This window comes from Gordionus sp. m RMFG-2023, chromosome 4 (genome assembly GCF_954871325.1).
Source record: "Gordionus sp. m RMFG-2023 chromosome 4, tfGorSpeb1-WG-v2, whole genome shotgun sequence".
In the NCBI taxonomy this organism is placed as follows: domain Eukaryota; kingdom Metazoa; phylum Nematomorpha; class Gordioida; order Chordodea; family Parachordodidae; genus Gordionus; species Gordionus sp. m RMFG-2023.
The window spans coordinates 7,353,728-7,381,710 of record NC_088778.1 but is presented as its reverse complement, the minus strand read 5'-3'; the positions used below and the strand labels follow the sequence as shown (position 1 = coordinate 7,381,710).

General features: G+C 30.2%; 1 protein-coding gene across 1 annotated transcript; it reads right to left on the bottom strand.

Annotated features, from left to right (window-relative positions):
- Nucleotides 1-103: 103 nt before the first annotated feature.
- LOC135927743 (TBC1 domain family member 20-like) lies at nt 104-27,616 on the bottom strand. Its single transcript, XM_065463896.1, has 7 exons — nt 27,569-27,616; nt 27,355-27,528; nt 27,231-27,314; nt 13,594-13,783; nt 13,118-13,466; nt 1,664-1,923; nt 104-580 (listed from the first exon to the last, which is right to left on the bottom strand). The coding sequence occupies exons 1-7, from the start codon at nt 27,582-27,584 to the stop codon at nt 319-321; spliced, it is 1,335 nt and encodes a 444-aa protein (XP_065319968.1). The 5' UTR covers nt 27,585-27,616; the 3' UTR covers nt 104-318.
- Between the last annotated feature and the right edge of the window lie 367 nt (nt 27,617-27,983).

The window sequence follows — 27,983 nt, the reverse complement described above, 5'->3', positions numbered from 1 at the left end:
AAAAAAACTTATATTAATTGTGTTTATTAAAATATAAAAATTATATATAACATAATTTACAAGTTTGTTAATTATAATAAACGAATTAAATGTATACATAAATATATATATATAATAGGCATTCATTAAATAAATTGGTCCAAATTTTGGTATAATCTTTTTCAAGCCATCTTTTGATTTCTAAGAAAAGGAATGGAATTTTAAAATAAATATTGTGGCCGAAAGGTTTAGTTATGATGACTAGTGAGTTTATATTTTAAAACATGCCAATTGATGAACGAGGGCGTTGGGTTGGCATAAAAACTAATTCTATAACAATTATAAACCCAGAATTAAATTGTTATCTGTAAAATTTGTAGTTATGTTATTATTAGCCTTACGATTTTCTGGGTGATTACGTGAATACATATAAATTCCTATAACTATGGCGAATAGTAGAATGAAAAAAGAAGATATAAAAAACGGGTTCAAGGGCAATGGTATAATTTTATCTTTGGCAGTTCTTCGACGTTTTTGATTTTGGGTAAAATTGGCGTTTCTTTCCTCGCGGGCTAATTTTTCTTTAGTCTCCCTTTGAGAACTTATATATTTTTTTATGAAAAATAATTTGTTAATTTGACAATTGATAGATATAATTTAATGAGTTCATGGATGTGTTTATTTAATAAAGAAAAATTGATCTCATAGATTTTAAAAATCGATCAGTTGTTAAATCATGATCACACTATGAATACAACTTAAATGACTTAGCAATTAAAATTATATATGTATAATAGGCTGTGCCTATATTAAAAATGCATTCAAAAATATCAGATCGGGCCGATATTTTTTAAAAACCCATCCGATATATTATATGTTATATATCTGCAACAAGAAAATGATTTTAAAATATCGAGCGAGTCACATTCACCTGGTGTTGTATGATGGCTCGATTTAGCCAATTTTCAAAACCGGTTAACTCAAGATTTTGGCCAATAGTAATTTATTCAAGCTTAATGATTTTGCCCACAGATGGCAGAAAGGTTTAAACTTATATTGGCAAAAATTTAGAGGCATAGGCAATAATATTTTGGCTAAAATAATAGACCTGTTTAACATCACTACATCACCCATAAATATTGCAAATATTTATGAGATTATTAACTTTTGGAGAAAAAAAAATAAAATAAACTTAATAATTCGAAAGTTAGTTGATTTTTTTTAAAAATAAAAAAAATTGATATCTTTATGACATTAGTTCAAAGATAGTTGGTAAATAAAAATCAATATATATATCGGATCGGGTTTTTAGTATCGGAAAAATCGAATCAGTAAAGAATCTGTGGATGAAAGAATAATGACCAAATTTCCTTTCCATTAATGCCTTATGTGGACTACTATGCTTAGTCAATAATATTTTTAGACCCGTTGAGAAAGTCAATGTGGAACGAGTTATATCGAATAGAATATACATACGAAAGGGAAGAAAAGAGTTTCTGTGTGGTAAGGTTGGCAATTAGTTTAGTAAATACAATTTTAGGTTTTAGGAATAATTTTATAATTTTTGAAAGGGAATGTTTTATGAAAAGAAAACTATTAATGATTAAATATAAGTTGTTTTGAAATATTAAAATATATTTTGTAAATTAAATTTAAGGTAATATGAGTATATAAATTTCCAAACCATCTATCCGCGTAGGCCTTCCTAGCGCTTTCCATCTTAACAGACGGGAAAAGAACCATGCTTTGGCAGGCTCTACTTAACACTCCTTCGAGTCCTTCCTCCCCATCCATCCCAATCTGAGAAAGACAGGACATCAACTGACTATGTATCACAGCCGGGTCGGAGATCTCTTCTTGGTTCTCCGTGAGATCCTTCGGTGGTATATTCATGTCATTGTCCAATAGGTCGTCAATCGTGTCTCTAATTGACTCAGCATTGACCTTACAAAAATTTAGATTCGTATTTAATAAACATATTATCTTTTCAGCTGTAGCAATTAAAATTATATATAAATATATCTTTATAATAATTCGATAAAATAAAGTTTAGACCAAAAAAATTTCAGGAAATCACGTGATCGCTATCTAGTTTTGAAGCCGACTTACAGCAAAAAGAGACGTTAGTAAAAAAAATGATCGAGATTAGCTTAAGCTTGAATATTTTTGGGCAACATTTGAAATACAATGAAACGAGTGTCATTAACAAATATAAGGGTAAACAAAGTAAGATTTTATCTTAATTTGATACATATTGAAATTAAATATGGACAAGCAATTAATTAAGATTAAACGTCATGTTTAAATAATAAAAATAAATTATATTGTAAATATATTAATTTATGATGAAAAATGAAAATTATTTTTTGATCTTCTTTGAGAATGCTCAAGTAAGATTTTTGATTAAATTTCATCTAAAATTATAAATCCTTTTTTTAAAAAAGCCTTTTTAATATTTAAAATTTTTTTATAATTTCTTAAATGTAATCTATTTTATATCCATTTATTTCGATAAAAATATGATAATACTATAAACTTTTATAACTTCTTGTTCCTCGAACTCAATGATGGTACCTTTTTAGAACATAAAAGAGTTAAAATTTAAATTATTAACACAAATCAATTATGAGGATTACCTAACTAATCAGTTGTCCGCATAACCCAACTCCAAATAGCTTTGCATGCGATTGAAAAAGTTAGTAAAATCATAAGGAATAAATTCATGTAAGAGTTGAATTATATTCCCAACAATTTCATCCCATGAATTAGGGCGAGGATTGATTGCTCGGTATTTATTTTTCAAGACACCAAAAAAATTCTTGATTGGATTTAGCTGAGGTTAATATTGTGGTAGGCATTAAATCCTACTTTTATAAGCATCAATAAGATGGCTTCTATGGATAGATGCATTATTCATTGCATCCGGTGGTAAGATACTAATAAGCTCTGTCATAAAATGACGGAATAAAACCCCATTCTTTCAATTATTTTATAATGGATTACCACTCCAATGCCAATTGTACAAAGTATGCTTACATTTTTACCCTTGGAGAATGGGATTTTTATTATTGGACGGACATTGTATGGCGCCCAGTTGTAGATTGGTACTACAATATGCAAGTTTATTCCAGTTTCATCTAAGAAATATAAGTTTTCTCTTAGGATATTTAACTTTACACAATAGATTTGACGAATATTAATTGCCCCGGTAGTATTTTTTTTATCAGGCTCCTTGCCAGCTCTTTTTTTCAAACCAAGGTATATTTTTAATATATTTACTAATAATTATTTTCGTTTTTGGACTACCAGGGGACAAATTTTCTCTGGATAGTAAGAGTGTTATTTTCCATTCATAAGCTAATGATGTATCTTTCTTACTACCTCTTTTTTGAATAGTGTATTCTTTTGGAGGATCTCCATTTATTTTAGGAATATGTCGCGTCTAAATTTATGAACCGATGCCGTAGATATTTTAACGTATTTTGCAATATCTTTGATTTTAATTTGTTGTTTTAAAGGCATTGATAACATTTTAGTAATTATATCCATTTTTTCACTGCTTCATAATTTGTGTATTCTTTTTGGTCTTTGAATTCTCGACAAAGATTGGGAGTTTTCATTTTCATTTAAATTGGAAAAATTAGTATTACTATTGGAAAATAAAAATTCTATATTAAACATTTTTTATTTATTAATTTAGAAAAATTTTAAAAAATTTATAAATATTTAAACACATTTTTTTTATTTTAAATTAAATTTTCAACATAATTTCTTTTTATATTTTAATGTGACGTTTAATCTTAATTAATTTCTTGTCCATATTTAATTTTAATAGTTATTAAATTAAAATCTTAATTTGTTTACCCCCTTTTATTGTATATTTAATAATAACACTCGACTCGTTCCATTATAATCACTAATATAAGAATAAGAAGATTTAACTAAGTTGCAAGAACACTAAAATCAGGATATTGCGCTGTTTATGCATAACGGTTCATTTACATTTCCGGTTTTAGTCTAAAATTTTAAATCGGGTTCGTTCTGGGTTAGGAATTTACATCAGCTAGTTGTTCGTTTTTATAAGTATGTATTGGTTTTTAAAATAAATTAATTACAATATATATTTCTTAATTTGATCAATAACAATATTAAATTTAAAAAATTTTAAGAACTTTTAAAAACCAAAAAAAATTAGTAAATATTTAAAGTTGATTTTTTTGGTTTTATTTTCAAAACGAATTGGAAAATAACAAATTAGGTATGATAATCCTGTTAAGGAATAAAAAATTTCTCAGGAAACTATAATTGAGGGAAATTTCCCGAGAAATTTTGGGGAAAAACGGGAAATATTCTTCAAAAAATTATTTTACATGTCAATATTGATTTTTTTTTCATGTTACTATTAATATATTATTTAAACAAATATGATACAATTTCAATTATTCAATTTGTTATCTTCATTTGAAACGATTCCAGATCTCTAAAATCGAGCAATTTGTCATTTATCTCGCAACATCGAAATCTATGCATCCAGAAAATCGGTTTATAACATCATACTCTTAACAACAATTTCATTGTCTTTAAAATTAACTCCGCAATGGTTAAGTATATGAGCAAGGTAATGTATGTCCCGACAACATAAAATTTTCCTATTCTTTTTATAAATTGTTCAATCTCTATAATTTTCTTCCATAAGAGACTTCCCTAATATGGATAAATTCATGATTAACGTCAGATAAGTTTGATTAGTCGGCTTCGTCTTCCTCTATTTGTGTAAGAATACTTTATAAATTTGCATAGATGTGCAAAATCATTTTAAAAACTTCATTATCAAGAAGATTAAGTCTCTTATCTCTAAAAAAATATGGAGTATTGCAGCAAAATATCTTTATTTTTTAACAACTATTAATTATCATAACTATACAGTAAAAGAGTTTGGTGGGCTAAGAAAATTAAAGGAAATAATCATATTTTTACCTTTAAATAGATGTTTTTCTTTAAGTGTGTAAAAGTAATTTTACATATTTAATATTAATTTGGGCTTTTGCTACCAAAATTTAAATTGGCAATATTTTATTTGCTAGATCCTTTAAAAGCAAATTAGGCCCATGAGATGCAGCAAAATTAGATATTTAATTCTCACAAGTGTTCATGCTTTCTTCATTAATTGCATTATGGAGGAGATTGCCTCGTCAATAAAGAGTATGGATTACGGAAAGGCTGCATGTATGGATGGCATTCCCATCGAACTATATGCGGCAGGTGGAGTCCATATGTACAGCGTAGTACAGAGAAACTTCAAACGCATATGGAATAGCGGATCCCGAGAAAGAATCCACTGGAAGATAGCAAACGTCTGTGCTATCTACAAGTGTAAAGGGTCCATAACTGAGCCTAGCTCATATCGCCCGATATCATTGTTAAATGTCGACGGAAAAATATTTACCGGAGCTATTGCCGAGAGGCTAAGACATGTCGTAGAGCAGCAAGTAGCCAGCAGACAATGCGGATTTCGGCCAAAAAGAAGCACTTCGGACTTGATCCACATTATTAGAAGGATTCAGGAGGAGTGTCGAATTGCGGACCGGAATGTCATCTCCCCACTGTTTGTCGATATAGAGAAAGCGTTTGATAGCGTCCCTTATAAAGCTCTTCTCGATGTTCTGAAGATTTATGGTTGCCCTCTTCACTTGGTAGCCATAATGAAAGAACTTCATGAGGGAAACACGGCCCGGGTCTCTCGCTTCTGCGAGACCTCGGAACCCTTCAACGTCCTCAGGGGAGTCCGACAGGGGTGCAGAATAGCGCCGTACCTATTTTTGATATTCATGGACGCTTGTCTAAAGGCCTTGGATCAAAATCTTCGGTGTATAGGTAGTGGGTTGCTGTTAATGCCTCGAGTGGGAACAGTTAGCCAGTTAACGCCGGCTAGTCGATATAAGACATCTGGAATATGCTGATGATGTCGTCTTTTTTGGCAACGACGTCGCGGTTAACACTCAGCTGTGTGTTCGCCGAGATCCTTGCTAGATTCGGGATCACTATCTCAGTGGCAAAGACCCAACTGTTTAATCTGGCAGGGCGGAAGTTGTCGGGAGACTACTCCCAGTCACTCAAGGAAAGCTTTGCCTACCTCGGTTCCCAAATCGAAGCAATGGGCGGAACCGGAATTGAAGTCTCCAAGGACACACCAAAAGGATCTTCGGTAGACTTAAACCTCTATTTATAGACTCTTCTTTAAGTGTCCTTTCGAAAAAGAAGCTTTTTTCATCTACGGTTCTTCCTTCGCTCTTTTACGAAGCAGAAAGCTGGAGCACAGTTAAGAGAGACGAAGAGCGAGAAGCTTTTGTTAACACGTGTTTAATGGCGATGTTAAATGTCCCCAAGGAGGCCCATACGAAAGTCGAGGTACTACGTACTCAGTAAAAAATACCTTTCGCCAGAGACTATATAGCTAAACGACTGATTTGGTTTGGACGACAGGTGAGAGGGGAAACATCCTCTCTCTGTAAAATGTCAACCTCCAGTTCGGTCGGGTTAGTCAAAATTAGTTCTCGAGCGCGGTGTAGATGAGAAAACTGTCTAGATAAAGATCTAAAATGGCTTATCGTTAACGGTAGCCAAGCGATCGAGGGGTATGTTCTACTATCGACAGGCCAAGTGCAATTCGTTGGCTGATTTCGTAGAAATAGCTTTGCTGACGGAAGACATGGGTATGAAACACTTCGAAAAGGACACCCACACCCCGGTGCGGATTACAGGACCCATCACCTACGTTTCTTGCTCGCACCCGGGATGTGCAGTTACCTTTGCTAACGCGAAGAATATGAAGAAGCATTTAAGGTTAACGCATATGCCCAATTCTATCGACAGTCAAGGATTCGACTGTACTCATGAAGGGTACTGTAAGACCTATAAGACCAGGGCCTGGCTTGAACGGCACAGTAAAAAGTGTCATTCAACTAGCGTCTTCCAACCAGCGGATAATACGAACATAGGTCAAACACGGACCCCGGTGGAGTCGAAGCTGCCCACCTGTCATATAAATAATTTGTTCCCTCACGGCGTATTGTGGAAATCTCAGTTCCTCCGGAACGGCTTGTACTGTTGTCCTTTGGACGGTTGTAACAAGAAAGTCAGAACGTATAAGGGAATTGAGAACCACTGTTACGCTTGGCACGGTTATTCGCTCCGGAATAACTGGGGTGGTACTGGTAGCGATTAGTCGAATGATGATTTAAAACTACTAAAAATGATAAAAAATGCTATCGAAAAAAGATCAAAAATAATTATATTATATGTAGTGATAGTCGCTTTAGAAGCGACGTGCATTTTATTATATGTAGTGATAGTCGCTTTAGAAGCGACGGGCATTTGATATATTTAGACAAATTATAAAATGAAGCGGGTTAGACGCCGAAAAAATAACCCAAAAATATTCATAAAATAAAGTCATTCGATCGAGATCCGGAAGTGTTATTTAAATGATTTACTAGTTATAGGAATTTTTAGACGAGATTGCGCGAAGTGGTGGGTTACCTTTGATATATGGAAGAGCGAATCACCGTCAACAATGAAGGCAGTCGCTACTACATATAATAAAATGTACGACGCTTCTAAAGTGCCTATCACTACATATAATAACATGCACGTCGCTTCTAAAGCGACTATCACTACATATAATATAATTATTTTTGATCTTTTTTCGATAGCACTTTTTTATCATGCTTTAGGAGTTTTAAATCATCATTCGACTAATCGCTACCAGTACCACCCCAGTTATTCCGGAGCGAATAACCGTGCCAAGCGTAACAGTGGTTCTCAATTCCCTTATACGTTCTGACTTTCTTGTTACAACCATCCAAAGGACAACAGTGCAAGCCGTTCCGGAGGAACTGAGATTTCCACAATACGCCGTAAGGGAACAAATTATTTATATGACCGGTGGGCAGCTTCGACTCCACCGGGATCCGTGTTTGACCTATGTTCGTATTATCCGCTGGTTGGAAGACGCTAGTTGAATGACACTTTTTACTGTGCCGTTCAAGCCAGGCCCTGGTCTTATAGGTCTTACAGTACCCTTCATGAGTACAGTCGAATCCTTGACTGTCGATAGAATTGGGCATATGCGTTAACCGTAAATGCTTCTTCATATTCTTCGCGTTAGCAAAGGTAACTGCACATCCCGGGTGCGAGCAAGAAACGTAGGTGATGGATCCTGTAATCCGCACCTTACTCAGGGTGCGGGTGTCCTTTTCGAAGTGTTTCATACTCATGTCTTCCGTCAGCGTATTTCTACGAAATCAGCCAACGAATTGCACTTGGCCTTCGATAGTAGAACATACCCCTCGATCGCTTGGCTACTGTTAACGATAAGCCATTTTAGATCTTTATCTAGGAAGTTTTCCCATCTACACCGCGCTCGAGAACTAATTTTGACTAACTCGACAGAACTGGAGGTTGACATTTTACAGAGAGAGGATGTTTCCCCTCTCACCTGTCGTCCAAACCAAATCAGTCGTTTTTTAGCTATAAAGTCTCTGGCGAAAGGTATTTTGTACTGAGTACGTAGTACCTCGACCTTCGTATGGGCCTCCTTGGGGACATTTAACATCGCCCTTAAACACGCGTTAACAAAAGCGTCGAGTCGCTCTTCGTCTCGCTTAACTGTGCTCCAGCTTTCTGCTCCGTAAAAGAGAGAAGGGAGAACCGTAGATGTAAAAAGCTTCTTTTTCGAAAGGACACTTAAAGAAGAGTTTATAAATAGAGGTTTAAGTCTACCGAAGATCCTTTTGGTGTGTCCTATACGATTGGAAACTTCAATTCCGGTTCCGCCCATAGCCTCGATTTGGGAACCGAGGTAGGCAAAGCTTTCGAGTTGAGTGACTGGGAGGTTTCCTGACAACTTCCGCCCTGCCAGGTTAAACAGTTGGGTCTTTGCCACTGAGATAGTGATCCCGAATCTAGCAAGGATCTCGGCGAACACACACAGTTGAGTGTAAACCGCGACGTCGTTGCCAAAAAAGACGACATCATCAGCATATTTCAGATGTCTTATATCGACGTCATGTTTAATAGCCGGCGTTAACCGACTAACTGTTCCCACTCGAGGCATTAACCGCAACCCACTACCTATACACCGAGGATTTTGATCCAAGGCCTTTAGACAAGCGTCCATGAATATCAAAAATAGGTACGGCGCTATCCTGCACCCCTGTCGGACTCCCCTGAGGACGTTAAAGGGTTCCGAGGTCTTGCTGAAGCGAGAGACCCGGGCCGTGTTTCCCTCATGAAGTTCTTTGATTATGGCTACCAAGCGAGGAGGGCAACTATAAATCTTCAGAACATCGAGAAGAGCTTTAAAAGGGACGCTATCAAACACTTTCTCTATATCGACAAACAGTGAGAATGACATTCGGTCCCGCAATTCGACACTCCTCCTGAATCCTTCCTAATAATGTGGATCAAGTCCGAAGTGCTTCTTTTTGACCAAAATCCGAATTGTGTGCTGGCTACTTGCTGCTCTACGACATGTCTTAGCCTCGCGGCAATAGCTCCGGTATCCGTCGACATTTAACAATGATATCGGGCGATATGAGCTAGGCTCAGTTATGGACCCTTTACCCTTGTAGATAGCACAGACGTTTGCTATCGTCCAGTCTGACAGGATTCTTTCCCGGGATCCGCTATCCCATATGCGTTTGGTTTCTCTGTACTACGCTGTACATATGGACTCCACCTGCCACATATAGTTCGATGGGAATGCCATCCGTACCGACAGCCTTTCCGTAATCCATACTCATTATTGACGAGGCAATCTCCTCCATCGTAAACGGTTCATCAAACTCGTAGAAAGTCTGTTTGATTAGGACGTCCACTTCGAAGAAGGCGTTTTCGTTTTTCGTAAGGTATACAGCGGAGTAATGTTGCCTTAATTTTTCCACATCCACACCGTTAGACATTCGATCTTTTGTTTGATACTGGCCCCATCTGTTACACTTTTCTAGGAGAGTCGAGATAGCGCGCTTCGCCTCCCAAAGATCATTGCGATCTAGCATTCCGTTGATAGAGGTGGACTGTTTCGAAAGCCAATCTCCTTTTTGGCGCTGTGCTACCTTTTTCTCCTTGTCTAGTTTTCGATAGGCCACCAAGTCTTCTCGCTTCCCGCCCTCGGCTGCGCTATGCCTTAACCGATTTTTCAAAGAAATCATCGGTCTTAGCTCACCAGCGAGGAACCATCCAGCACTTACTTTTGCCACACAGCAGCTTTCTCACCATGCGGTAGGCCGAGCGAATTTTCTTCTTTAAATCAAGACACCTCTCTTCCGTAGTATAGGTATCTTCGTCTAATGGTAGCGATGTCCGAATCAGACTCTGATACTTGCTCAATGTCTCTTTGTCGTTAACGAAATTTCTAAGTTCTTCGGTACGGTATCTCGGCGCCGACTTAGCTGGACAAACGACGCGTTCCGGTTTCCTGGCAAGCTTCATAGAACCAAAATTTGCCTGGTCGCCTTTAATAGTACAGACAACCAGTTTGTGGTCACTATGAAAGCCAGAAAAGTTAACCGACTTGACATTTTGTACCCATTTGGCAAGCCGGGTTGGAATAAGGAAGTGGTCTAGGATGAAAACATCCTTTAGGATGCGTCCACGTTGTCTTTTGTGACGCCTTCCGTTTATAGAAAGACGCCTCGACGCGCAGTGAAAACTTCCGGCAGAGATTGACCATTCGCGCGCCGTTATCCGTCGTCGGCCGCTTTTTCCGTACCGTATGAACCCCAAACAATTTCGTAGACTCCATCAACATAGCACTACCGAAGATATCGTGTCCGATGTGCGAATTGAAATCGCCTGCTACGACATGCGGACGCGTGTCTGCCCCTAGGAGTTTCGACAGAGAGTTATAAAATTCATCCTTTTTTTCACTCTCCGCGTCATTAACAGGGGCATACACGGAGTATAGCTTGACCAGCGAGTCAAAAGGCTTACTGCTATACTTGCTACGCGTGGTGAGACGGGAGTGAACGTCACTTCCGCCTCCTTACGTTTCTCCACGAGAAAACCAACGCCCTCCTTCCTACCAGCTCCTTCATTACTACCAGAGTTATAGAGGATATGGCTTTCCATATCGCTAACTACATTTCCTTCAGTGGCGTAGCTAGGAATTTTCCTTAGAAGTCCATACATAACAAATCATAACCATATCTTCGATAATATATAATAAATATATTTTTTAAATGCATCAATAATATGTTATTATAATTTAGTAGATTATTCTCAATGACTTTATAATAATACTATCCAGAATAATTTCAATAGTAATATAATATCCTTCCACAAACATCAAAACTAGAAAAATATAATTCATATAAAATCACTTCTAAGTCTTTTGAACGTATAATCTCCAAAAAAATTTTGCTCTGGGGAGGGGTCCAAACCCGAAAACCACCCCCATGCTTCCGCCACCTGATTTCCTTCAATGTATGTCTCTTGGAGACATAAGACGCTGACGCCCTGGCGCTGCGCCTCGAAGACTAGGTCGAGAAGACGTAGAGAGTTATTCACCCCTCTCACGTTCCACGAACATATCTTTACAACGGCTTTGTTCGGGCCGTTCCTTCCGCCAGGCTTCGGTGTTGGTATCATTTCACTTATACCTAAAACGAATTTGTTATTCGATATTCGTTATTCGTATTCGAAAATTCGAATTTCGAATCGAATTCGAATAAAAATATATTATTCGTTGAATAATTTTTTATCTATTATTCGATCGAATTATTCGAGATTATTCGACTAAAATAATTTATAGTATTAATATATATTGGAAAATAATCATACTAAATCATATATTATTATTAGGAATTATTTGAAATTATTTCAATTTAATAAAATCTCCTAGTGGAAAAATGAAAATTGCGCCAAATTTTGAAACTCCATTTTAATTTATCTCATAATAGACCATTACTTTAGAAATTTCTTTTATGATAGAAATGGACGAAGAAGGTAATTTATATAACACATAACATATACAATTATAATAAACTGTTAATCCCATCACATCAAGAATGACGGGCAAACCTGATATTTCTCTTTCATTTGATGATGGAGAAATCATAAAATTTGACTTTTTGCCTAAAGTTTTTACCACTTTATTTGTAAAATATTGCTAATGCCGTGTTATCTAAAATGGCGAGGGACATATTGTCGATACAGGGATCTTCAACCCATGTGAGCGACTCTTTTCTGTTGGAGCTCATATGGTTACAAAATACAGAATGTCGTTAAAGGAGGAAACAATCCGAAAAACTTTATGTTTGAAAAAGTGGCTGTTGTCAGATTTATCTTCTACATTATAGATATGAATATTATATTGATTTTTCCACATTGTATATAAATATTTTATATGTATGCTTCTATTTTGTCTCACTAATAAAATTTGTTTTGTCTTTATCCTTAGTTAAATTTTACAAAATAAATTTTATAATAGATCTTTTTTAATTCATGGTAAATAAAATTTTCGAATCGAATCGAATCGAATATTCGACTAATCGAATCGAATAATCATTTTATTATTCATACGAATACGAATAATAAATTATTCGATTCGTATTTTTGTGATTAATTTCACTAATATTAATTTCATTTGCAACTTTAATCATGTTTTCTATCATATCTTGTTGTACTTTCATAAATGGAAGAGAGCAATTTGTTCGGTTACCCACCGGCTTGCAAGACGCAGTGGGTTTCTTTCTATCTCGGGACCTAGCTAACCGTAAAAAACTAGGCCTTGTTATTAATTAATCTATCATGGCTCGCTTCTTATCCGCCGATCGTGGCCCACCTTTGCAGGTAGGACCCCGTGGAAGTGGGCAAGTTATCCAAGCTCGCTTCTTAGCCGCCGACCGAGGCCGACGTTTCCAGGTTAGACCCCGTGGAGGTGAGCGAGTTTTTCACTTAGTTTTTTTAAATATTATAAATCATGCTTATCCTATAAAAAAAATAATTTAAAAAATCGGTATCAACCAGTTTGATCTAACCTATTTATAACGGTTCATTTTTATATTTTGGGGATATTTTTTTTATAACGGTTCGGAAAATTTTAACGATATATCTCAGTTTTAAAATAAGTATTAACCATTGCTTCATGGGTTAAAAAATCTTTGATTTTTGGCGAAGATATCAACTGAGCAGCACATAGGTAAAGAGGAGCCCTAGGATCTCGGGTAGCCACGAATACTTCGAAAACGCGAGAAGCCACTGCTTGATTGGGGTATATCTGCCTATGATTAACGTTATTGCATGAAGCAGTGTGGGATGCCCGGGCAAACCAAGTAATCATTTGGGGCAGACAGAACAGAGGCGGGTTTAGGTCCATTTTATTCTCCAAAAAAAGAGCAAGGCGTGGGTTTGAACAAGCTATTATGGGATAAGTGTAGGACAAGGCAAATTCTAAGCCCGAAGAACCTGTAGGACCAGTGAAATCTCTTGAATAGTTTTGGAAGAAATTAATTTGAAATTAATTTAGTTTTTTATAATTATAATTTTATTAAATATTGAGTTATTGTGACAACCAAACAGTAATCCTAGAAATTCTCAATATCTTTCAATTACTTCAAAAATTTGGGAGTGATTTGCTTCAAGATAAATAATGATGGCTTTTCTTCCGTTAGCACAAGAATAATTGTTATAGCTATATCATGATAACCTTGATAGTAATGTATATCATCATTTTCATACAAAATGCTCATTATGATATTTATGGCTTTGTTTTGCAACACCAAGCGTTCTGATGGGTCAAGTCCTATGATTAAATTAATTTTTTTTAAATAACATTTTTGAATTTATATAATTCATTCAGAAATCTACTTTCCTTTCCTTTAAGGTCAAAAAATTTTACACCCAGATTTTGGAGGAATTTAAGCTTGGTCCGGGATTTATGTAATTTGGCATTCAGAATAATTTTGGGCAGTATTTTGCCATTTATTTTAAGGTCGCAAATTAAATTTAATTATTTTTTTTTAAATAAAATTTTTAATCCTGGTCTAAATTTTGAAAATCATACCAGTTTTTGGCTAGTTCCATGCTGGGTTTCATAGCCTGCAGGTTTCTGATTTTAATAAATGTTTATCGGCCCAAAAGAAGCCAACTCATTTTTTTATTAGTTTTTTTTAACCCTGTATTGCATGTACTATGTTAGAATAATTTTTTTTGGCAAACTAGATTTTTTATTTCTCTCAGATACTATTGATAATCTCATGGCTCACTTTTTTAAAAAAAATTCTAAATTTCTTAGAAGATGAACGGTATGTGGATTTAAATACACATTATGCAATTAAGGATACAAATTTCCAATTATTTCCACAATAATTTTTATTGTACTTTAAACTATAAATATATATAATTTTATTTAAATACAACAAATATTAAAGGTTTGAACATTTTAATTTTCATGAAAATCTATAAAACAATTATTTGTGGGCGTAAAACATAAATATACACCACATTTTTTGCAAGATACTTTTGTTATAAATATGCATCCTGGCATTTTACATCTACCCTTCTTATCATTATATTTGGGCCAGTGAGCCGTGAGGTCTTTCCTAACCTCTTGAAGTGGTAAATATTGAGCTGGTCCTTTTTTACATTTTTCCCGATAACCAGTTTGAACTGATTTTCGTTTTGGAATATTGTTTGAAGTGCATTTGCCATATTTGCAAAGGACTTCCGCCACCGAAATTTTGAAATTGTACAAACTTAATCGATCCTTGCCTGCTATTGATATACTATTATAATCCCGTTTGTATAGCAACCAAGAATTTATAAGTAACATGTCGAATACATGAAATAAAATTCGATGGTACCATTTTCTTGATTTGGTATGAATTCTATATAATGAAAGTAAAGAATCCATAAGATCTACACCTCCCATTGATTTATTATAAACTTTAACAATGTTTGGACATTTTATCATTATTTTATCCTTTTTTTTCTATCATATCTTTCGCAATCGATAAGAGGATGTGCACCTACAAAAGTGCTCAATAAGGTCACAGCACGATTGTCGTGCCACTTCACTGAATTTAACTCAACCCCGTTTATTATTGTTTTTTTTGAAACAAAAAATCCTCGTCCTTTTTTTTTCAACTCCTTATCTGTTGGGAAGTTGATATTTGGTAGTCGATTACCTCTGACCGTGGCCGCGCAAAATATCCCTCTTTGAGCGAGTACGACTTGCAAGTTTGGTGAACAAAACCAGTTATCAAAAAATAATTTATAATTAATTTGCTGTGGTATATAAGAAATTAAACGTAGCACAGCATTGCCACTTGCTCCAACATCAGGCAATCCTTCCGCTGGTAGTATTTTCCCAGAGTATACTTCAAAATTATGGAGAAGGCCATCATCTCCGCATAGTAGAAAGACTTTATAGCCCCATTTTTTGGGCTTTTGGGGGTTATATTGCTTTAATCTGCTCATCCCTTTGTATGGAATTATTTGCTCATCTACGCAAATATTTTCCCCTATCGATAAAGATTTTAGTATATTATTGGTTATAGTTATCAAGGGTCTAATTTTATGAAGTGGGTCATGGCCCTCACTTCCAAGTGGAATAAATTTGTCATTATCATTTATATGAATGAATGATTTGATTTGTTCCCAGCGATTTAGGGTCATGACATCTGCCACCTTGGCCTGTCTTGTATTGGTGGCCCAGTAGAGACGTGCTCTGGGAAGTTTAATAATTGACATGTAAAAAATAATTCCTATAAATTTTTCTAATTCATCTATCGATAAATTCAAAGGTTTGTTGGAATTATATTGAATTGCATATAAATTTGATTCGTAAACAATTAGAGGTAATAAATCATTGAGATATGTATTATAATAATCCATTGGTTTTTTTACTTTATCAACCGTTGGGTTTTCTCCTTTCCACTTTGGAATAACTAACGGTAAATTAGTTAAGCAATTTTTCCAAATCATTTTTCTCACGATTCCTTTTTCATTATTTATATTTTCATCCTCTTCCGATTCATCACTCTCATTGAAATCTAGATATTTATAGATTATATAAGAGCATACATTTTAAATATACCTAAATCATTATTTTGGGTTGACAGAAACTTCCTCATCAGACGATTCACTTAAATTTGAATCTTCACTATCATTAGGTATGGTACCACAATTCATAATTCTAAAAATATAAAACTCAAATAAAATACCTTATTTGCATAATGTGTCTTTAAAGCAACGTATGATTATTACAAAATATAATTATCAAAAATAATAAATATATATAAAATAATTTCATAAACATTAATTTTTACCTTTTATTTATCTAATTTTAATGTTTTGAAATTTGTCAAATATATTATTTATCCTTTTACGATGTGTAGAAAATTGAGAAGAAAAATTTTATAAAAAAATAGCCATTTTTAAAAATAGGGTTTAATAAAATGCGAAATTAAAAATATATAATAGATCACGTGGCCCAAATTAAAATTCCAATCGAAGATATAGAATATGGCTTCAAATACACACCATGCAATTGATTTAAAATTTATTTATAAAATATTTATTATATAATTTGTGGTATGTGGCTTGAGATACACAGTATGCAATACAGGGTTAAGTGTTTTGGCCATGTCCAGGTCTGACTTATTTGTCACTTATTTCTGTTTGGTTTGGCCTATACTTTTACATCCTTTGAACTAGGACACTTTATTTTGGCTTATTTTTAGTTTTTGGTAACATTGTTTTTTTTAATTTTTACTTTTTAGACTTGTTTAGTCAAAGCCAGCAGTTTTAGTTGAATGAGGCACAGCCTTAGAGTTTAACTCTTCAACACTCTCATGGGGGCAAAAAGAGAAATGTTCTAAATGAGATTTTGATAAATCTCAATTTCATACTGACCCAATTCTGATTTATCTCAAAAAAATAATTATTATGTCATAAGATACAAACAAATCTTAAATTTTAAAAATACAAGAATAATTTTAATGTATACCATATTTTCTGTTAAAAGATGCTTAGGGGAGACCGGGGTAAAACGATAGCATTTTGCATATTTAGCATAAAAATTTTAAACAAGAGTCAAACACAACAAATTATAGATCAATGTGTAGCCCCATCTCTCTTCTACAAGATAAAAAAAAAGTGTAGCCCTCTACCTATAATATTTTAGGAGCTATGATTAGTTATGTAAAACTACTCATTTTCGCCATTTTACCCTGGGTACAGGGTAAAATGGATAAGCACTAGGGTAAAGTGGTTAAAATAATATTTGACACATATTTATTGTTTTATTTAGCAAATATTACAAATTTAACATTTATTTATGATTTTTATTTAAAAACTAATCGATACAATAAGGACATGTAAAATAATTATCATAATTAGCACATTTAGAATGTGCCCATTCAAGGCACATTGTACATTTTAGCCATTCATCGCCCTCCCGACTATTTTTATAGTTTATTACAAATAACACATAAACAATTATTTTTTGATATCTTTTTTTTTTCTCTGAATTAATAATTTTTTTTTATAAGGTGTAGATGTTAATATTTCTGAATTCTTTTTTTTAGATATTTTATCCGATGAAATATTGAATAATTTTGGAATAGGTATTATAGATGAAGGATTGAATACTTTATTATAATTTTTTGAGCATGATGGTAACATATCATGATAAGGTTCATCAATATCATCTGGAACATTTTCGTTCAATAATATAGATAAATCACTATCATTATTTTGAGTCACTGTAAGATTTTGAGTCACTCTAATATTTTCATCATTATTTTCAAATTCAATATTTGAGTTAGCATTTGAATTATTACAGCAGATATAATCTTGTTCTGTAAATATCTTTGGGTTTAAAGGAAATATGCCACATGCTAAGAACCATTTAATATATTATTTGATGTCACTGCCCTTGGTATTTCATTTTTTAACACTCCTGGAATATCATAAATCTGAAATTGTTGCCCCACATGATTTTTAGATTGAGCATTATTAAAATTATGAAATACAATATAATTTCAATTGAGCATTTTTATTAAAGTTACCAAATTAATAATATTTAGATTGAGCATTATTAAAATTATGAAATACAATATAATTTCAATTGAGCATTTTTATTAAATTTACCAAATTAATATTGATATTTAGATTGAGCATTATTAAATTTATGATATACAATATAATTTCAATTGAGCATTTTTATTAAAGTTACCAAATTAATATTGATATTTAAATTGAGTTATTAAAATTATGAAATACAATATAATACAAACAATATAATTTAATTACTTGTTTAGGCGTTAATCCCATAAATGACCTACTTGCTTCTAATATGTAGTCACACAATCTAGATTCTTCTTCATTTGTAAATATTTGTTTATGATGATCTGAACTTTTAATACCAATTTTACATCTCCTTCTCAACGTTGTATAAGGTATGTTAAATTTTTTAGCAGACAAATTTAATGAAGTATTATTTGTTATTTTATATTTTATGGCTTCATTTATTATATTTACATCTCTGTATATGGTTTTTCTTTTATAATTTCTCATTATTTGATTGGTACAATAAAAATTATAATAAATGAATTAATGAAAAATTAATGTGAATAATTTTATATTTTAACCGTTTTACCCATAACAGCTTTACCCCTAGGTGACATATATTATAAATATCGTTATTGCGTAACTTCTAATATAGCTAAAGATGTCAGATAAATTTTATTTTATAGCTAATACATTAAGGAACATGTGTGCCAAATTTTGAATCCTGAGGATATGTAAATTTTACTAAAAGCAAAATATACTAGAGAAGGATTTTTATATTTTTTTGGTAAAAAACAGTTTTTTGACAAAATATATAAAACCAGGTAAGTTTTTTAAAAGATGAACATAGGTAAGAAATTAGATATAAAAATACATCTTCACACCAAATTTAAGGTCTTTATACTCAATGGTTAAAAAGTTATTCGCGTTAACATTGTTACCCCGTCAATCGCTTTACCCCGGTCTCCCCTATTATTTTTTAAACCCCAAAATTAGTGACTTGGAGGTCAAAAATAAAGGTTTAGTCTGGATTTGAAAATGTAGATTATTTCAAAAAGAAAAATTAAAAATATGAGCAGTGAATAAATATTTAACACTCCATTATATGAATTTTTCTAACTGAAATATAATTTTAAATTTATTTTTAAAAAAATGAACAGTATTTAAGGTTTAAAAAATATATAAGGAATGTTATCATAATTAGAATTTTATTATTTGTATTTAATTAAATAGTGGTTTATATAAATTTGAATAGTTATGGAAAATAGTTTTTTTATATATAAAGTTAAATATTAAAATTTGATTATGAATACGACGAGATTATATGATGTAAATTTTAGTTGTATAAATATAGCGATAAAAAAAAGAATAAAAAATTTTTATAAATTTTTAATTTATAATTTATTTAATTACTATTAATATTATTTAATAAAGTAATTAGTAGTTAATTGATTTATGCTATTTTATTAGTATTCTCTAAATTCTAATATCAAACAAGGAAAATTTAAATTTTCGTGGGATAAAAATATTATTATACAACAAAGAAATATTTAAATTAATTTAAACTTTTTGCTAGAACTTGAAATATAGATATAAACTATTTGAAAGAGAATACGTTGCAATTTAAAATTGATAAAAATCTTTAATAATTTTTCAAAAATTTTTGATGCTGGCTATGCGCCTGACCAGGGTTTAACATTTGCTCAAAATTCAAAAATCTTCACAGATCGTTGCTCTTTTGAAGATCAAAATATGCGAAGATTTTTTCGCTAAAAAAAATTTTGAGCTTGCTCAAAGAAGATTTTTGAGCAAAATAAAAAATATTTTTTGTAAAAAAATCTTCTATAATTTTGAGAAAATATTTTGAGAATTTTATAATAAAATAAAATCTTTTGTAAGGAAATCTTTATTAAAATATTTTTGAAATTTTGATCTTAAAATTTTTTGGTAAATTCTTTAAAAATAAAATTTTTGATATATATTTTTTTTTATTTTATTATGTTAATGAAAATATTTTTTTTGAATAGGTTGTGAATGTGAGAATTGGTCATTATACCGACTGCATTTTTTTTAATATTTGGAATAAGTAATAGTGATTATTTTAAAAATGTAATGTCATAATTTTAATGTTTTATATTTAATGTAAACTATAAAAGTGACAATTGTCATAATACTCATCTCAGAACCTTTAAAAATAATTATAATTAAAAAAGGCTAGTTGAGCATGTTTTGAGATGGTTTCAGTGATTGTAAAGCATATAAAGGTGACAATTGTCATAATAACATATGTTTTAATTGGAAATAGAGAAAAATGATTATTTCAACATGAATTAATATAATGTGTAAACTATAAAAGTGACAATTGTCATAATATTCATAACAGAACCTATAAAAATAATTTTATTTTTAGGTATTAAATAGGCGAGAAAAAATTTTTTGAGCATGTTTCGAGATGGTTTTAATGATTGTAAAAATTGTCACAATCGTTATTTTTGAACTTTTTTAAAGCAAGTAGATAAAAATTTATTAAATATAAAATTAAATGTGGATGTACCATAGAGCAGTGACAATTGTCATAATCGTTATTTTTGAACTTTTTTGAATTTTTTTGAAGCAACAGAGTAAAATAATAAATTGTAAACATGTTAAATTGAAATTTAAATGTGGATGTACCATAGAAAAGTGACAATTGTCATAATCGTTATTTTTAATCTTTTTTGAATTTTTTTGAAGCAAAAGGGTAAAATTATATATTGTAAACATGTTAAATAAAAATTTCAGTGAAGATGTACCATAGAAATGTGACAATTATCATAATTGTTATCTTTGAACTTTTTTGAATTTTTTTAAAGCAAATAGGTAAAAATATATATTGTAAACCTGTTAAATTAAAATATCAGTGAATATGTACCATAGAAAAGTGACAATTGTCATAATCGTTATTTTTAATCTTTTTTGATTTTTTTTGAAGAAATTATATATTGTAAACTTATTAAATTAAAATTTCATTGAAGATCTACCATAGAAAAGTGAAAATTGTCTTAATTGTCATTTTTAATCCCTTTTAAATTTTTTTGAACTTACAGGGTAAAATAATAAATTGTAAACTTTTTAAATTTAAATGTGGATGTACTATAGATAAGTGACAATTGTCATAATGGCCATTTTTAATCTTTTTTGAATTTTTTTGAAGCAAAAGGGTAAAATAATAAATTATAAACATCATTAATTAAAATTTAAATGAGGATGTACCATAGAAATGTGACAATTGTCATAAACGTTTATTTTAATCTTTTTTGAATTTTTTTGAAGCAAAAGGGTAAAATTATATATTGTAAACATGTTAAATAAAAATTTCAGTGAAGATGTACCATAGAAATGTGACAATTATCATAATTGTTATCTTTGAACTTTTTTGAATTTTTTTATAAGCAAATAGGTAAAAATATATATTGTAAACCTGTTAAATTTAAATTTCAGTGAATATGTACCATAGAAAAGTGACAATTGTCATAATCGTTATTTTTAATCTTTTTTGATTTTTTTTGAAGAAATTATATATTGTAAACTTATTAAATTAAAATTTCACTGAAGATCTACCATAGAAAAGTAAAATTGTCTTAATCGTCATTTTTAATCTTTTTTAAATTTTTTTGAACTTACAGGGTAAAATAATAAATTGTAAACTTGTTAAATTTAAATGTGGATGTACCATAGATAAGTGACAATTGTCATAATGGCCATTTTTAATCTTTTTGGAATTTTTTTGAAGCAAAAGGGTAAAATAATAAATTATAAACATCATTAATTAAAATTTAAATGAGGATGTACCATAGAAATGTGACAATTGTCATAAACGTTTATTTTAATCTTTTTTGAATTTTTTTTAAGCAAAAGGGTAAAATTATATATTGTAAACATGTTAAATTAAAATTTCAGTGGAGATCTACCATAGAAAAGTGACAATTGTCATAATCGTTATTTTTAATCTTTTTTGAATTATTTTGAAGCAAAAGTATAAAATTATATATTGTAAACATGTTAAATTAAAATTTAAATGAGGATGTACCATAGAAAAATGACAATTGTCATAATCATTATGATCATTTTAGAATTTATTTGCTGAAACGAGCAGGTTTTTAGCTGAAGCCCATCCATGGGCGGCCTAGCTTAATAATTTTAAAAAGTGCGAGCGAATCGGTTACAAAATTTTAACAATTAGCGGGCTAAAAAATTTTAACTTTAGTTTATTATTTAAAATCTATTAGGTAAACATTAAAAAGAATCTATGAATATAATTCCCAGGAAATAAAATTCCCATTTTTTAAGATATTAAAAATTACAAAATTAGTAAAATAGTCACTATCTCCAGGTCTCTTAAATCTTTCTACATCTACATGTTGGTACCAATTAACATTATATTGTTTATTATATATAATCTTTTAGATTTTTCCTCACAGGAAGAACCATCTTATTCTCAAAATATTTCAAATTCAGTTTTATTTGGTATAACAAATAATTCTTAACCCAATCAAATAAATTTTTCTACAATAAACTCTGATACCTATCATAAACCACAAAAGAAATATAGCAATTGGAGTCAGGAAAAAATATAAATAGCCATAAACAAAATAAGAGGCCATCCGTCAAACTCCCTCCTTCAAGGGGGAAAACGTATCGGTTTTGGGTACCATTACAGCAATGAAAATTAAAAAAAAATTTGAATTCAATTTTATAAAAAAAAATTATATAATACTTTTTTTCAATCTGGTGCCGCCTCGCTGGCACCAGCAAATTTCATTTTTTTGAGATTTTTATTTTCTTTAATTCATAAGGCAAAACATTAAATAAAAATAAATAAAGGAGGGAGAGAGAGAGACAATGGGAAAAACGAAAAGAAAAGAAAATGCATTTTTTATATCTTCATTTAACATTTGATTTTTTATAAATATAAAAAAAAAAACATTAAATAAATGTATCCCATCCAAATTTATAAATGGGGGTTTTATTTGGCCTCAATAAAACAATTATTTTATTCATTTTTTTTATTTTATATAACATTAATTCCTGATTTTTTATTTCAAAATATAATAAACAAGTGAAAATAAAAATAAAAGGAAAAAACAAGAAAGTTAAAATTAAAAATTACAAAATTTTTTTTTTATATATAATGCAAAATAAAAAAAATCTCAAAGATATTCTAAAGGAGCATTTTTTAATCGATTCTTCTGATATTATCCTATTAGGTACATCAGTCCTTTTCCCATTATACAAATTCACAATGAAATTACAAAAAAGTAATATTGTAATAGGTGATTTTTTTGCTTCATGGCTAGAATGCAAAATGGAGCTGGAGGAAATGGATAATAATTTATCTAAAAGTATGTTGGAATGTTTAAACATTAGAGAAAGCTATCTTTTTCAAAATGACGCATTTCGTAGTGCGATATATATGGATCATAGATTCCATTATGAAAATGGAAAATATCCTTTGGAAGAAGATAAAATATTGGCCAGGGTAAATTAATAAATTTATAATATACATCTTTTTATTTTAGGAACATATATTTGCAACTTGGAAACAATTGCAAGCTATTGACCCTCATGAAGAAAATACAACTCTAGTTATGCCTTCCACTAGTGATTATAAAAAAACAAAACTTGACCTTTACATTGAGCGTGATTGCAAGAAGGGACCTATATTTTATGAATTATGTAATAGCGATATCAAGCTAAAAATAAAATCGTTATTATACAACAAAAGATTGCCATCCTCACAAGATATTTTGCAATATTGGGTTTCAAAAAAACACCAAGATGCAGAATTATTTAAATTATCTCAAATAATTCTTGCTGCTCCTTGCACCCAAATCTCAGTTGAGAGAGCATTTAGTGCATTGGCACTAACTGTAACCTCTCTAAGGACAAGATTAGACAAAGATATACTTGATGATATTTTAATTATATAGCTTAATCGTACATTGTTAAATAATGTGATATTTTAAATAATTATTTATATAACCTATTTCATTATAAAGTTATTGTTTACATTGAAATTTTAATAAATAAAAATTCATATATATAACTGATTTAGATTTTTTGTATGAATAGTATAATCAGAGGGGGGCGTATTTTACTAGATATATCCAAATAGTAGTTTCTAAGATCTAAAATTGATTTAAAAGATTAAAGAAAAAATATTTTTAAATTTGTTGTTCCCAAAAATATCATGTTTATATTGATGCATCTTTCTAGTTCAACTCCGTTCCGGTTGGCTCTAAAAATTTAACATATATGATACTATTATCATCTGCCCAGAGGTTTAAGTGTTTCCCAACAAGATCATATTAACCTAATTTAAAAATAATGGATATGACTATGAGTAATGTGATAATTTCAAAATATATATATTAAAATAATTTCAAAAGGGAGTTGAGAATTAGATATGTCACTTATCTATGGTACATATTCACTGAAATTTTAATTTAACATGTGTACAATTTATTATTTTACCCTTTAAGTTCAAAAAAATTAAATAAAAAATTAAAAATGATAATTGTCACTTTTCTATGGTAGATCTCCACTGAAATTTTAATTTAACATGTTTACAATATATAATTTTACCCTTTTGCTTAAAAAAAATTCAAAAAAGATTAAAATAAACGTTTATGACAATTGTCACATTTCTATGGTACATCCTCATTTAAATTTTAATTAATGATGTTTATAATTTATTATTTTACCCTTTTGCTTCAAAAAAATTCAAAAAAGATTAAAAATGGCCATTATGACAATTGTCACTTATCTATAGTACATCCACATTTAAATTTAAAAAGTTTACAATTTATTATTTTACCCTGTAAGTTCAAAAAAATTTAAAAGGGATTAAAAATGACAATTAAGACAATTTTCACTTTTCTATGGTAGATCTTCAATGAAATTTTAATTTAATAAGTTTACAATATATAATTTCTTCAAAAAAAATGAAAAAAGATTAAAAATAACGATTATGACAATTGTCACTTTTCTATGGTACATATTCACTGATATTTTAATTTAACAGGTTTACAATATATATTTTTACCTATTTGCTTTAAAAAAATTCAAAAAAGTTCAAAGATAACAATTATGATAATTGTCACATTTCTATGGTACATCTTCACTGAAATTTTTATTTAACATGTTTACAATATATAATTTTACCCTTTTGCTTCAAAAAAATTCAAAAAAGATTAAAAATAACGATTATGACAATTGTCACTTTTCTATGGTACATCCACATTTAAATTTCAATTTAACATGTTTACAATTTATTATTTTACTCTGTTGCTTCAAAAAAATTCAAAAAAGTTCAAAAATAACGATTATGACAATTGTCACTGCTCTATGGTACATCCACATTTAATTTTATATTTAATAAATTTTTATCTACTTGCTTTAAAAAAGTTCAAAAATAACGATTGTGACAATTTTTACAATCATTAAAACCATCTCGAAACATGCTCAAAAAATTTTTTCTCGCCTATTTAATACCTAAAAATAAAATTATTTTTATAGGTTCTGTTATGAATATTATGACAATTGTCACTTTTATAGTTTACACATTATATTAATTCATGTTGAAATAATCATTTTTCTCTATTTCCAATTAAAACATATGTGAAATAAGTATTATGACAATTATCACCTTTATATGCTTTACAATCACTGAAACCATCTCAAAACATGCTCAACTAGCCTTTTTAAATTATAATTATTTTTAAAGGTTCTGAGATGAGTATTATGACAATTGTCACTTTTATAGTTTACACTAAATATAAAACATTAAAATTATGACATTACATTTTTAAAATAATCATTATTACTTATTCCAAATATTAAAAAAAATGCAGTCGGTATTATGACCAATTCTCACATTTACAACCTATTCAAAAAAAATATTTTCATTAACATAATAAAATAAAAAAAAATATATATCAAAAATTTTATTTTTAAAGAATTTACCAAAAAATTTTAAGATCAAAATTTCAAAAATATTTTAATAAAGATTTCCTTACAAAAGATTTTATTTATTATAAAATTCTCAAAATATTTTCTCAAAATTATAGAAGATTTTTTTACAAAAAATATTTTTTATTTTGCTCAAAAATCTTCTTTGAGCAAGCTCAAAATTTTTTTAGCGAAAAAATCTTCGCAAAAAATTGATCTTCAAAGATTTTTTCCTCAAAATTTTGGGCGAAAAAAATCTTCAAATTTTTATTTGAAGATTTTTGTAAAACCATGCGCCTGACTCAGTAACACATTAAAAATAAATATAATTACAGCAACTATTTATTTTATAATAAATGCAATGAAATCTATTGCCGTGAAGATTCATATGAGGTATACATTTAAATGATCAATGCTAGAATCAAGGAATCTGGAATAGGATAATTATGATGAAATACCAAAATTAAATAGAAATGACAATTGAAAACATGGTAATAATATTATTTTTAAAAAAGCATTATAGAAAAAGAAATTCTAAAAGACACTATAATAAGAATGCCCATAGAATATTTTATAGACCAATATCAATCATATCTATTTGCTTTCCAGCAAAATCTCAACAAGTCCTTTAATTTAAATATTAAAGAGTTCACCTTTCTAGGTATAACCTTCTACATGTCTATAATAAAATAGTGTAAGTAATATTGGGCTTCTTAAAATACTGGAATTTCCTAAGTCTCCAATTTCATAATATAAAGGAAAAGATTAGAGCTCATTTGCCTATAAACAAAACAACAATTCGATAGCAATCCTGGTGGGCACAATTAGACATTATAATCTTCACAAGATCAGGTCCATGTTAACTACTGTGTCTAAGTGTATGAGTGTTAATAGGTGAAAATATTTATGTAAAAAAATCAATTACTCCTTCAAGGGCAAACAAAAAATGACCAATTTAAAAGTGCGTACAATTTTCAAAAAATAGTTTATTACAAACACACTAGACAGTGTGGACCTAATTTTCATATTTGAACAAAGCTAAATTTGATTTTCCATTTAAATTTTTTTAAAATAGATGTGGTCTGCCCTAGTCTGATGGCAGGCAGACCCAAGGGTCCCAGGACTGTAATAAAAGTGCATATCATAATAATAGCATTAATATTAGAAAACGTAATTTTTATATATACCTGGTGGAAAACGTTTCAATGTTCTCTCAATGTCCATAACAACTTGATTGTAATAGAAATGATTTTCATAATCATTCCTATTTGCTATATAAAAGTTAAATAAAAAGCGATCAGATCAATTTACTTATAATAATATCGTTTTCTCTATATGATGCGTCTAAAAGCTTTGGCCATGCTCTTTTCCTTATTTCATCATTCACTAATCCATACTTTGTTATAGCATTAATTCTCAGAACAGCCGTTATATCGGATGAAGATTCATCTAAGAGCTGTGATAGATAATCTTTCTTTGCTTCATCTATTAGAAAAAATATTTGTTATAATTTTAAATTGTTTACATGAGATTTTCTTCATATGTCATCCCGAAATTAATTACAGTGATCAGAATTTAAAGCTATTGACATTATTTTGACATTTAGATGGCAATTTTTAAAAGAATCTATGTGTTTACACCATAACGATAGTATTTACTGATATATGCAAATATTTTGTATTATTTAATTTTATGTAATTAACTATTTACGAAATTAAAGATAAGTTTTGGCTAACAGTTCTATTTTCTTTCAAATATATAAATAAAAGTATAAATAATAGATATTTCTAAAATATTAACACAAATATATTTGCATAATGTTAATTTGGATTGAATAGAGAGTATGCTGGAGTAGGTATTTTATGTATTAATTTTTTTTTAAAGAAATTCATTTACATGTATTTGAAGTTTTTAAAAAAATTAAGTTCTTAGTTTCTTCC

Excerpts from the sequence above, each read along its gene's own strand:
- LOC135927743 (XM_065463896.1), bottom strand. Across the intron at positions 13,784-27,230 it reads ATTGAAACGTTTTCCACCAG|GACTTGACCCATCAGAACGC; the intron begins GTATATATAAAA and ends ATTTAATCATAG. Across the intron at positions 581-1,663 it reads AAGGCCTACGCGGATAGATG|TTCTCAAAGGGAGACTAAAG; the intron begins GTTTGGAAATTT and ends AAAATATATAAG.